Consider the following 12008-nt stretch of genomic DNA (forward strand, 5'->3'; position numbering starts at 1 on the left):
TGCCTGCCTACATCCAAGGTCTTACACAGTCCTCACATCCCAATGCTACCACGGCCCAGACAGAATCCGCCCTCAGAAATGCGGCCCCGTCGCCGACGCTGATTACTAGTCCCCGTCCCAGTCATGTGCACTATGCAGGTCCGTCTAGTGTTTTAGCAGAGGGCCAGACCAAGACGGCACCCTCAGTTGAAGGGAGGAAGCGCATGTGTATGAGATTTGTTTGAAATGCGCCGGCGTTTCCACCCTGAGAGGGAAAAGAAAACAAGTCAAGAGAAGAGAGGAGAGGAGGAGGTGGTGGAGGAGGAGGAGGAGGAGGAGGCGGGGAGAAAAGAAACAGGAGAAGAGCGATGACCCCCTCGCCCATCCCGTCAACTTGTCTCTCGACGCTCGCCACCACCTCCCGAGTCCCTCTCGCGGCAACGTGCAGAAGCACGGTCGCTAGTTTCACTGTCCCTCCAGCTTCCAGCGGAACCTAGCCAATCCGGACCATGCCTTTCCGAACCCACTCCCTTCATTCTTTACCGGCTTGCGCGCCTGTCTCCAACCACAGCGGTCTAAAATATGATAGTTCGCGACGGGACGGACATGCCAGGCCATCCGTCTATCCCTTGGGACGCTGTGGCGGGGTTCCCTCGCGCTAGATGGACAAAATCGGGGCCTGCGGGAGACGGGAAGAACGGAAGCGTGGAGGTGCGGAATCGCGGATGAGGTATGCAGGATCGCAGCCTTTTTTCTCACTCATCGGCCCAATCTGTCATCTATCTGTAACGGCGGCATGGAGGGCAAGGAAGGGACGGGCAGACGTAGGGACGGCGGCGGGCGAGAGCCGAATTGAGCCTTGTCTGTTGCCCTGGCGTGTGGCATGGTGCCGGAGTTTGCTCCCTCTACTGAGTTGGTTGCCCTGCAGCTTGATGCTGTCGCTTCCATTTGTGGCTGTTGACAGTAGTACTGGTGATTCATCTGATCAAGTGGTATGGAAGCAAACCGCCGGGACTGGCCACGGGGGTGGTGATCCTGATCTGCTTCCGTCGAGACTCGAGACGACAACGTGAAGCGTAATTTCACGCTTCCATGCACGATTTGACCAGGGCAGGCAGCAGCCGGTATATTGGTCTGCTCTTACGACAAGCAACATGCATCATGCCACAGACGGTAGTTGTCGTCCAGACCACTCGCTCTGCTGCCAACGCATGTTAGACCTTGCATGCACGGGGCTGCATACATCATTCATGTCTACCAAGGAGAGGGTTTGGTCATTCTTGACGAAATCTCAGTCAATAAGTGGTGCCCAGGGCTGGTCGACCCTCAAGAAGCCAAGCAACGTGCCATCGATCAATTCTTGGCCCGTCGCCCTGCCTGTTGTCCCTTGATGCATACCCTCATCAAGCAAGCACTGGAGGGCTTCAGCTAGAGCTTCGACGCCCCAGCGTCACCATCGACGTCTCCGAACAAGCCCATGAATGCGCTGTGGACTTCATCGGTGAGGTCGCTTGCCTGAAGACTCCGGCCCCTCTTGAGAAAGGCGAGACGAGAGCACTCCTACAAACTTGTTAGCATTTGATCTCGCGAGCCTTCGCCCGTCCCCGCGACGGAAACGCAGCCATGTCCCGCAGTAGATAGCCGGTGCACGCCAGGCGAGCCGCTGCTTGAACTGAAAGATCCATGCCGCCTCGTAGACGCAAGGAAAGGAACACTTGCCCTGGTAACAGCACTCCCACCAAACGCCGCCAGCCCTATCAACTCATCCTCGCCCAGTGCCTGGCCCGCATCCCACAGCCCATCCAGATACGCCTTTCTCCAAGCCAAAAACGTAGCCACCGATCCTGTCAACGTATCCCCCTGTCCACCGCTACGCTTCCTGCCTCCCTCGAGGTCGTTGACCAGCGTGACGTCGCCGTTGGAAATCAAGTCTTTCTGTCCCTTCTGGACAATAGTCACGCCGTCGAGAGCCCGCGCCAACGACTCGACCTTGTCCGTCTCCTTGGCGGCACCCGGGTCCTTGAGGCCCAGCGAGTCCCAAAGTCGCTGGAACTCCACCACGTTGGGGGTGAGGATGACCTCCTTGTAGCCTCTCACAAGGTCGGGATCGCTCTGGACGATTTGCAGAGCGTCGGCGTCCATCACAACGGGCATTTTCTTGGCCCTGGCAGCCCGGATCACGCGGGATACCGTGCCATGCATGAGGGGGTCGCGGCCCAGTCCCGGCCCGACGGCGAGGACGTGTAGACGGGGCAACATTTCGATGACTCCGGCCGACAGCTTGTCCGGGTCGAGCAGGGTCTCCTCGTCGTCGGTAGATTCGCGCAGGAGCGGGTGGACCATGAGGTTGGGCGAGTATGTTTTGATGACAGCCGCCGCCGCCGGCGTGCAGATGACGTGTGCCTAGAGGAGCGCCGCGTGAATGCTGTCGACATCAGTCGCTCCCGCTTGCCCGAGGCACCGACTCACCATGTCACAGCCCAGCTTGGCACTTGCCGCCGAGGCGAAGTACGGCGCTCCGGTATAGTCCCGGCTCCCTCCAATGACGGCCACTCGTCCGAGTTGTCCTACCGAGCATCAGCGTCTTGCGTCGCGTCTGCGGCGGCTGCCATGCGGCAAAAAGGGGGCCGCGGTGGGCGGGCGACGGTAACCTTTATGGAACGTGTCCAGCATGGGGGGAATCATCTGCCGCACCTTGTGCAGGACACCTCTTGTGGAGACGGACATGTCGGGCCCGTTTTCCGAAGTGATCATGGCGGCAGTTGCGTGAGGCTCTTGCTTGTCGACGAGTTTTGGACAGAGGATAGAGCGGCTCGGTGAATCAGTCATTGATCATGGGTCGGTGGATGATGGCATGGAGCCCCGCCGTCACTCGTCGACCGTCTGGTCTCGTTTGGAGATGATTCCGTTGGAAGGGTCCGAAGGGAGCTTCGGAGGGCACACCATGCGTTCTCCGAGGCTATCGGGCATTGGCTCCGAAAGGCAGAGTTTGACGATGAACACCTTGTGGATGAGGAGACGAGCGCCAGCAGGTCGCGAGGGAGGGCACGCAATGTGATTGGCTGATGATGTCACAACCACGTCGTGTGAGTCTCAACGGGAAGGCGCCGCCCGACTTGACCGCCGTTGACCCGACGACGCGACGGCCGGCAGGGGAACCTGGTACAGGGCAATCTGGCAGACAGAAGGATCAGGGATGTGTGTATTGACATGACAGGCCGATCTATCTACTCCGTACGGAGTACTCTACATGCCACATTGCTTCGGAGCAGGATCAGGCAACAAGACGCTCGGACAGAGAACAGCCCTTCATCGACGGCCTTTGTTCTGTCCTCGCCGTCCTCGCCCCCGTCAGACCCGGGAAGCACGCCTGACAAAAGATCGCCGTACACAAGACACGCCGCCGCACAGAACAGGCCATCGCCTCCCTCAGTAGAACTGGCCCCGGTCGCCAACCTCGGTTATCCCAAGGCCGGCCTCGACAACCGGCCGGGCCCAGCGGCCACTGTCCCGGGCATACGCGGCAACGAGGTCGTTGCCGTTCGTGACGCCGCCTAGCACGCCACCTCAGTCAGCTTCCCGGAAGCATTCACCCAGTCGTCGGAGGAAGCAGGACACACGCAAACAACGTACCGCTGGACCAGAAACTGCCATCCCGCACCCACCGGTACTTGTCGCCGACGAGACGCAGGCCCGGAAACGACGCCCTCAGCTGACGCTGCAGCTCCTTGGGCCCGCTCGCCCTCCTGCCGTCGGCGATGCCTGCGGCCGCACAGACGAACAAGCCGGTGCAGATGCTCAGCACGTCGACGCCCTCCGTCTCCGAGTGTCGGCGCAGCCACGCGAGTCCCTCGTCTGCAAACTTCTCTGCCGGGTCGGGCCCCGGGACGACCACCACGTCCAGCCGGCCGGGCGCCACGTCCTCGTCCGTGTACACGTGCGTGGCTCTGACCACGGCCCCCGACGTCAGGGGGATGTCGGGCCCCTGCGCCGGGCTGCTGATGTAGTAGACTGACACGTCGGGCGCGAGGGAAGAAACGGCCGCGGGGACAAAGGGGATGGCGTCGAGGTACGCCTTGTCCATGGTGCCTAGGGAATCGACGCACGCGACGTCGAGGAACTGGGCGCCGTTGGGGATGAAGACGCCTATCTTGACGTGTGACGACGACGACGACATGGTGTCCCGTCTTCTTCCTTCTTTCTTCTTGAGAGAATTTTATGCACAAGATGGGGAATGCGGAAAAGTCTACACAGGAGAGATTTGCAAAAGACGTCCAGGACCAGGGCTACTACGTACTTATACTCCTTTCGCGACCCCGGATATCCGCGACACACACCGGATGTGCCGGGCCGTGCCTCGGGTCCGAAGGGGCACCAAAGTGGAGACCCTGCCTGCCTACATCCGGACCCGCTCGGACTGGAGCCGGACGGCAGCCAACCAAGTTTCACGGCGCAGTCGACCTGGACGCTGACGGATATTCGCAACCCGTCTACACTGCCACTGCCCTGGAAATAGCAGCCCTCGGCGTGCGACGCTTGTCTCCCACGGAACCCCGGCGCTGCTTGCATCAGCAGCTCCCATCTCCCGTCAGCAAACGTCACCTCGCTGCCGCTTGCACGAGGCCCAAGTGGCACAAACACCGAATCGCTCACCGCGGACGCCGAGGCTGCGTCTAGAATCATTGAAATTATAGGTCCGTCTAGTTTCCAGACCATGAATCTTACCTGGCATCCCATCCCGCCGCTTCCCGACCCCCCAATCGATATACTGGCACAGCCACCCCGAAACCACCACGTCAGTTGTTCCCTCTATTGCGGAAAGCCAACGAATCGTCTAGCGAGTGTGGCAAGACCAGCCAGTGGGAAAACACACTGCGCAGATGCCAAACACCCAAGGAAGACGCCGCTCGCCAAATTAAACCTCATCGATACATGATTCCTGACGCTGAAAACCGTGCTATGAAGCAGATAGCTCATTCGAGTATGTGCAGGTTAGGGTGTCCATGGCACGCTCTGCTGTCAAGTGACTGCCATGTGAAGAATAAATACATGAATAGATAAAGAAGAAGAAGAAAACTTCATCAGTGCGAATGGGAAAAAAAAGTCTCTCAACTTGGCACTTTGAACTTGACAGTGCCCATGTTTTCATGTCTCGTAGATTGCTCGTCATTGGAAATCAGACCACAAGCACAACGGACGTGTCCATTGGCCGAAAGGGCTTCAGACAATGTCCATGGCATCCTTGGACCCGCGTCTCCGCCGTGTGACTTTCTTGCTAACAGCGTACACCAGGTCGACCGTCCATAGATGACATATCTCGGCCTGGGCGCAGGGTATGGCGCCGTAGAGGGGGGCCACCACCGGCACGAGCATGTAGTCCATGTAGTTCTTCGTGAGCGAGCGGTGCGAAAAGCACATACCGTCGGCGAGATGCGCGCGCGTCATCTCCTTCTCGCGTGCGGTTACACATATCCGGTGAAAGCTTTCGTAAAGGAACAGGTAGCAGGCTACGCCCACGAAGCCCGTGGTTCGCAGCATGTTGGACAGAGTAAAGGTCCAAGCCACCTTGTGAGGGTCGCCATTGCCATCTGTGAGCCAAACGTACAAGGCCGAGGCCAGCACAAGAATGGTCATGTGGACCGGCAAAAAATGTGCCTCGAACAGCCGGTGGAAGAGATAGAATACCCTCTCCAAGTGCGGTTCCTTGATGGTGTCCCGGGTCAGGTCCGAGAAGATGCCGCTCCCGGCTGATTCGTCGGCGGTGCTCGTAAAGTCCATGTCGGGGATGTAGAGGCTCGACTCGTTGCCCTGGCTGTGGAGAGGTCGGAACGTTCTCGTCGTCTGTTTGCGCTCCTTCCACATCTCAGCTGCCTTGCGCAGAGCGAAGCCGGTATCCAGTGCTCCCCACATGTGTCGGAGCGCCTGCTTGTAACGTGCTTTGATATCAGCCATGGCCCCTCGGAAGCCTCCTTTCCCGCCGCCCGTGACGTTGCTCTGGCTTACGGGGCTAAGCACGGTTCGACATGTCAGGTTGCCATTCACTGCAAAGAAGCACTTGATGTACATGTGTAGGTCCTCGCCGATGGCCTCTGCGTCGCAGTCCCAGCCGCCAACACGATCGACAAGGGCCAGGGGCAGAGAATAGACCGAAGTAGGGGGCGCTATAGCCGAGCCCTTGTAGAGACCAGACATGCCGGCCGCACACCAGAGAATGTCGGCCACGCGGACAATGGCCGGCACGCTGTGGGCGTTGCGGTCAAAGATGATTGGCGCCGCATACAGAGTAGTTGATGCCGTGTCAGGGTAGGCGTGGTGCATGCTGGTGATGTTGGTGAAGTAGCTGGGTGAAAGATGGCTGTCCGCTGCAGAAACCCTCATAAGTTACTCTGTCGTAAGAGAGGACAACATAGACATGAACGCACCGTCAATGCCAGTCAAGATGACATTCCACCTCATCCCCAACGAATATTTGACGCTGACTTTCCGAGCAGACCAAGCCAGATTGCTGCCCTTCCCGGCAGCCTCCCCCGGGATGTCTGCAGGATGGATGGAGAAGTCGATAGAGCGGAACTTGTAGGTAAACTCACTGACGAGCTTGAGAGCCTTTGATTCAGCTTCGACTTCGCGCTGTTCCATGCCGAGGTGGACCTGGCGCCAGCATGATTAGTCCTTGTCTACCGCTCGATGGGCAAGAGTCGCTCCAAGTCGTTGCGTTTGATCAAGTGCCAACATGGCAGTCTCGATAACGCTGGTGGCTTTCACATGGTGACTTCATGTACGTCGGTTTTTTTAGAAGGACTTACATCGTAGCATCTTCGAGCTTGGGAATGAGAGGCCAAGACCTCCAATGTCTCCTTCAGACAATCCATCTCCTCCTTGTAATTGGGAATTATAATTGCATGGATGACAGAATTACCCAGGTACTCAGTGTCATCAGTGTGGCTGTCAATCTCTGAATCACTCGTCTCACTGAGCATTGACGAGCAAGCATTACTTTCTGTAGCCAGAGTGTCCGAGCTCAGCGTCGCAGAGCTGCTAATAGAAGTCAAAGATACACGCCGGCGAGTCGTGGTCTTTTTGTATTCCTCGACTGCCTTGCTCTGAGCCGCCTTCTTGAGTGATTTGGTCATGGTCCAAACAGACCAGCATGCTCGAAGGGGAAAGATGCACACGAGCACATGAATAAAGAGACAGTAGTACGAGAATATGACCGTCCAGATTCCCGCTCCGTGGTGAGAAGCGCCGGCCGGGGCGGAGGTTGCCTGCCCAGTCTCTCTTCCAAAGTCGTCACGCCATTCGGATCGTGTCTCCTGGGAGACCACCCAGTAGCATAATGCTATTAGAATAAACATGCTGGTGGCGCCAGCCCGTCTCGAGAACCACGTGAACAAGGCCATGGTCAGTCTCGGAACTCGAGAAGCTTCATGACACGCCCCGGGCCAGAAGCAACCTACGATCCGGAGAGGCCAGTGACAGCTACGCTCTTGGGAGACCGAAGCCACAGTATATCGAAACGGGCCACTGAGATGTCTTGTCCCATGGAGGTATGGAAGGATGAACAGAAGAAGTCAACAGAGTTATGACTGTAGGCAGAAGGCGATGTGAGAAAGATGAAACAAAAAGTAAATAAGAGGAGACGAAGAGACGGGGAAAGAGACAGAGAAAGAGACAGAGACAAGGACAGAGAAAGAGGGACAGAGAAAGAAGCAGCAACGCTAGCAGAGATGGAGAGTACCAGGGCGATGAACTGGCCCAACATCTCTTAGCTCCTCCTCTCTCATCGTAGATAATAGGGTCGGAATCATACAAACAAGTAGAGAACCGCGGATCTTATTACTTCCACAAGAAGAAAATGGCTAGACGGACTGGTCCCCATAACACCGTCCCACCGCCAATAAACCCCATGGCAGGTGGTACAAGCTACATGTGCTCAACTCGTGCGGGATGAAGGGGTAAACTCTGCTTTGGGGTTATGCATGGTCTATGTCCGTCCGTAATTTACGGTGGGATGGCTTGACTGTAGTGTGTAGATCGGGCCCCTTGGGTGTAAGTGGTACATCGACACGCCAGACTCCAGATCCAAGCCCACCCATGCCTAAGCCACGACGAGCACACGCAAGTCACTTGGCAATACCGTCCCGAGAGAAAGGTTTTCCCATGAGCTGCTTGCAAGAAGGCCGAGCCGTTCCGATGCAGCTACCAAGCGGCGGGACAGTAGGATCAAGGGCTTGCGGAAGCGAAGAAGTCGTAGTTTCTAGGCAGCCATAACCTGTGAGCGATCTACATAAATTCGTGGCTCAGTACAAAGAGATAAGAAATAAGAAAGAAAAAACGTGACGAGCATGTTTGGGGAAAAAAAAAACCGGCTTTCCATGCATTGGAGAGTGGCAGTTGAGGAATCGTGCACCATGCCAGTTAGATGCCCTGATCACTCCTTCACTGCTGTTGAACAAAAGCATTTCCGCCCAGAGTCGACAGGATAGTGATATTTGCTTGCCGTGACAGCCTGTCGACCAAACTTAGAGTCCGACTCGAACCGTCCCCAATCTTCGTATTGTGCGGTCCGTGTCAGTAAAGCAGCCCGGTCCTGTTCGTCAAACCTCGGGTCACACAAGAGCACCAGGCCGGTGTCTCCGGACCCGGGGCAACACTGTTGTGTCCAAACAGGTCAAAATCCGTACAGGACCATTGTGATCCATTTATCCGGCTCAGCCTTCGAAAATTGGACCAATGTCGTCCCAGTTCCTGGACTCGCAGCTCTCACCGTTGAGTCTGTAGCTCTGTCTGTCGACGGCGGTCAACGCCTCTCGAATCTTTCATGGCCGGCTGGTGGCTGCGAATTGGAGGCTTGGCGTCGGGCGGAGGCTGTGCGAGTCTGGACACCCAGGTCCATTGACTTCGGGGTGGGAATTTGGTCCAAGCTAACCCGACGACTTATCTTCTGGCTGTTAAATTGGCTGTCTCTCGATCTCCCAGAGAAAATTGACGCCAGACGCTTCGGAACTGCAATGCCACATTATCATGCCATGCCAAGCAGCGCTGCGCATGTCTCGCTGACGAGGCTATGTTATTTGGGCCGAAACAAGACGACTTTTTGGAAGGCATCCTGCACTGCGCTGGTTCTCCTTCGGCGATTCTGACCCTACTGGAAATCTTGGTCTTGCTCCCACGTGTGTGCGAGAAATTGGTGACCTGGGGCAATTGCCGATGGTAACTCGCATGAAACACTAGGGTGCCGTCTTACCGTCGTAGTCTAATCGCCTAGACGCTCTCGTAGAGACATGGTACCTCGTATAGTCCCTCGGGAGGGAGCTGGCATGAGTCGCGCGAAAGCCAGCGTCGAGACGGATGCCTCATTCCTCTTCTTCGCCATCTCCTTGATTCTGCATGGGAGGTGACAGCGTAACAATGCCGAGGAGACATATAATCCGGACCCTTTCACCGGCTAGACGTTTGCATTGCCATCGTTGATCAGGACTAGGGTTGCCTCTCGCAGCGTCATCTAGCTTCGTTGCTCAGTGGCTATAAGGTGTAGCCATGGCCCATGGCCGTGCACCTGGGCAGATGGTTCGCCTGTCTGTCTTTCCTCGTACTCATCAATCGCAACTCAAGCCCGCCCCACGGGGCTTCCTCAGCAGTTGTCATTAGAGTCTAGACCCACGTTGGTTGATGAGTCGCCCCTAGTGGCCCGATCTTGAGTCCTTTTGAAACAAGTACGACCGGCACGGAAAAGAGTTGCCGGCTGAGGCTGCCATCGCGGATGACTTGTGTTGAGAACAAGTCAACGCTGCTCAAGACCTGGCGGTGACGAGACGCATCGAGACCAGCATCACGAATGACAACACATTCGGAATAGTGCTAAGATTTTGATCGAGTCGCGGACTTGTGGATTCTTCAGCCACGTGCTTAGAGCGACTCGCCCAGTTTTGAACATTGGATGTTACCGGTTGAAATTCTAGCGCTGTAGATATCGGAACGTCGTCCCAGTCAACACCACCTAATAGAGGTCATTTCTCATAACGGTATTACTTACCGTACCGAGTACGACGTGTTCAATACTTTCACGACACGTCACAGTGGTCATGTGGTCTCGCGTATTGTCGTCAATCGACTTTGACAATCTCAGAACGTTGATTGCTTTGCTCCTCGTGTAGTAGCCCTTGTCGTCAACGAATTCATTCCAGCAGAGACTGGTGGACAGATTGAATAGTCTTGTAGAGAATAGGTCTATTTAGAGGTTCATCGTCTGACCGGGTGATGAAGACAACTGGCCTGGTGTCTCATCACCATTTTTAACACATCGCACCGTAAAACACATCTCGGCGTTCAGCCCCGTCATGTGACACCAATCACCGGAAGCGGATAGCTGTTGAAAACTGTAGAGCCCAGGATGCCCTGGAAGGATGGCTGGAGGTGCAGAAATATCTGGGCACCTGAGGGCCAACGAAAGTTCCATTCATCCGGGGCATGTGATCGATCCGTCGAGGCCTTCCCTTGTCAGAGCTGGGAAGAGTCTGCCTCTGTTCTCGTACGAGTTGGTCACCAAATTCTCGAATCTTGTACAAAAGATGCCGCAAATATTTTCCATATGAAGGGCCCTTCTTTGTCAAGAGAGAGTCCCTCAAGGTATTGGTTGCTCTGTAGATCGGCTCTAGGCTATTGATAAGGAGATCGCCTGCCGAAGGTAACCCAAATGAGCAGAGGGCCACGGACGGTAAGCTGTAGGTAAAGTGCGCGGCCCCTCCTGGGCCCTTTTCGTTCCTTATCCTCCTCAAGGTGCTTTTTCAAAAAGCTCCAAGATTGGTTTCGCGGCCTAGAGTGAAGGTGTCGGCAATGTTATAAATACGTTCCAGTGAGTTGAGATTGGCGACATTACTTACGTCGATGAATTTTTCAAGGTCCTGGTCCAGGTTTGCCAAGTCATCCTTCCGTCTCTTATTCTCGGCAATAAGTTTTTGCTTCCGTTTCAGCAGCTCTTGACGTTGCTGCTCCAGAGCCTCACGCTCCGCGCGTTCGTGGTCAATCCTCGCGACCATGAGCTCATCCTCGTCGTCAGCTGCATGCTCGGGATGCTGAGCTAGAAATTCGTCGACGGGAATAAGGGGAAGTTGCTGGTATTTGTGGCTAGACGGGAAGATTAGTTGGAGCCGGGAGCGTTATAGGAAGGGGGGGAGGACACGTAATAAACAAGACACGGCGTACTCATATGATTCGCAAGCTGATATCTCCCCTTGCAGATGTCGCTGTTCATAGTAAAGGTTTTGCAGCTGAAGATGTAGGCGGTCGACCTCTTGACGAGCCTCGGCAGTCCGGGCTTTAGTTTCGCGGGCGGAGATGCAAGCGCTTCGATGCAGACCCCGAAGGTGTGATATACTAGTAAACAGATACTTCTGCTGCTTGGCAATCTCAGCTTGCGACTCGGCCGTGGTAAGGGAGTCAACGCCCTCGTCCGTCTGGCGAAGAAGCGTGTGAGCCTGGTCGCGTGCTTGATCGGATACTTGCAAAACGGCCACTAGATGGGGCTCGGAAACGATGGTGTCGACAGCCATCCTTCCTTGTTGCGGAGCTTATCTGGGAAAATGCAACGAGAAGGTGCCTATTCCTTATGTTTAGGGATATTGGCGTTGACCGAAGACGGGGCAGCGTTTGGTTGTTGATGATTGCGTCGTTGGGAAAACAAAGGATCAAAGGATGCCTGCGTTGGCAGTTGCTTCTAGTTACACACAGGCACAAGGCAAAAAAGGGAGCTGAGGTCCCGGGTAGGCGGATGCAAGTAGGGCGGAAATGCTCCGCAATGGTGTGCGGAAGCTGGGTAACTACTTTGGCAATTCAACTTTGCCCCAGATTCTTATTTCTCTCCAAGTACGGAGTACGTAGCCAAACAGATGGGTAGTTGCGGCGCCCACGGCTATTCTCAAATATGCTTTCCAACAAGACGCTACGGAAAAGCAGTCGACTGATCATTGTTGTCTGACGAAGATGGCCAACTCGCAAGCGGGTTGGCGGAGAATAATAGGGGTCCCTACCAT

At 55.8% G+C, this 12008-nt stretch overlaps 4 protein-coding genes across 4 annotated transcripts; all 4 read right to left on the bottom strand.

Annotated features, from left to right (window-relative positions):
* Positions 1-1407: 1407 nt before the first annotated feature.
* MAM_06832 (YjeF domain containing protein) lies at positions 1408-2733 on the bottom strand (the record flags this gene model as incomplete). Its single annotated transcript, XM_040825630.1, has 4 exons — positions 1408-1539; positions 1597-2382; positions 2449-2546; positions 2631-2733. 4 exons carry the CDS (start codon positions 2731-2733, stop codon positions 1408-1410), a joined length of 1119 nt encoding a protein of 372 aa, XP_040676394.1.
* A 675-nt stretch (positions 2734-3408) lies between these two features.
* Positions 3409-4156, bottom strand: MAM_06833 (ThiJ/PfpI family protein; the record flags this gene model as incomplete). Its single annotated transcript, XM_040825631.1, has 2 exons — positions 3409-3533; positions 3613-4156. 2 exons carry the CDS (start codon positions 4154-4156, stop codon positions 3409-3411), a joined length of 669 nt encoding a protein of 222 aa, XP_040676395.1.
* A 1043-nt stretch (positions 4157-5199) lies between these two features.
* MAM_06834 (uncharacterized protein) lies at positions 5200-7109 on the bottom strand (the record flags this gene model as incomplete). The annotated part of the gene is made up of 3 exons (XM_040825632.1): positions 5200-6341; positions 6402-6627; positions 6783-7109. 3 exons carry the CDS (start codon positions 7107-7109, stop codon positions 5200-5202), a joined length of 1695 nt encoding a protein of 564 aa, XP_040676396.1.
* A 3641-nt stretch (positions 7110-10750) lies between these two features.
* Positions 10751-11528, bottom strand: MAM_06835 (THO complex, subunit 5; the record flags this gene model as incomplete). The annotated part of the gene is made up of 3 exons (XM_040825633.1): positions 10751-10792; positions 10860-11103; positions 11182-11528. 3 exons carry the CDS (start codon positions 11526-11528, stop codon positions 10751-10753), a joined length of 633 nt encoding a protein of 210 aa, XP_040676397.1.
* Positions 11529-12008: the final 480 nt, after the last annotated feature.

This window comes from Metarhizium album (assembly GCF_000804445.1).
Source record: "Metarhizium album ARSEF 1941 chromosome Unknown scaffold_24, whole genome shotgun sequence".
Classification (NCBI taxonomy): Eukaryota; Fungi; Ascomycota; class Sordariomycetes; order Hypocreales; family Clavicipitaceae; genus Metarhizium; species Metarhizium album.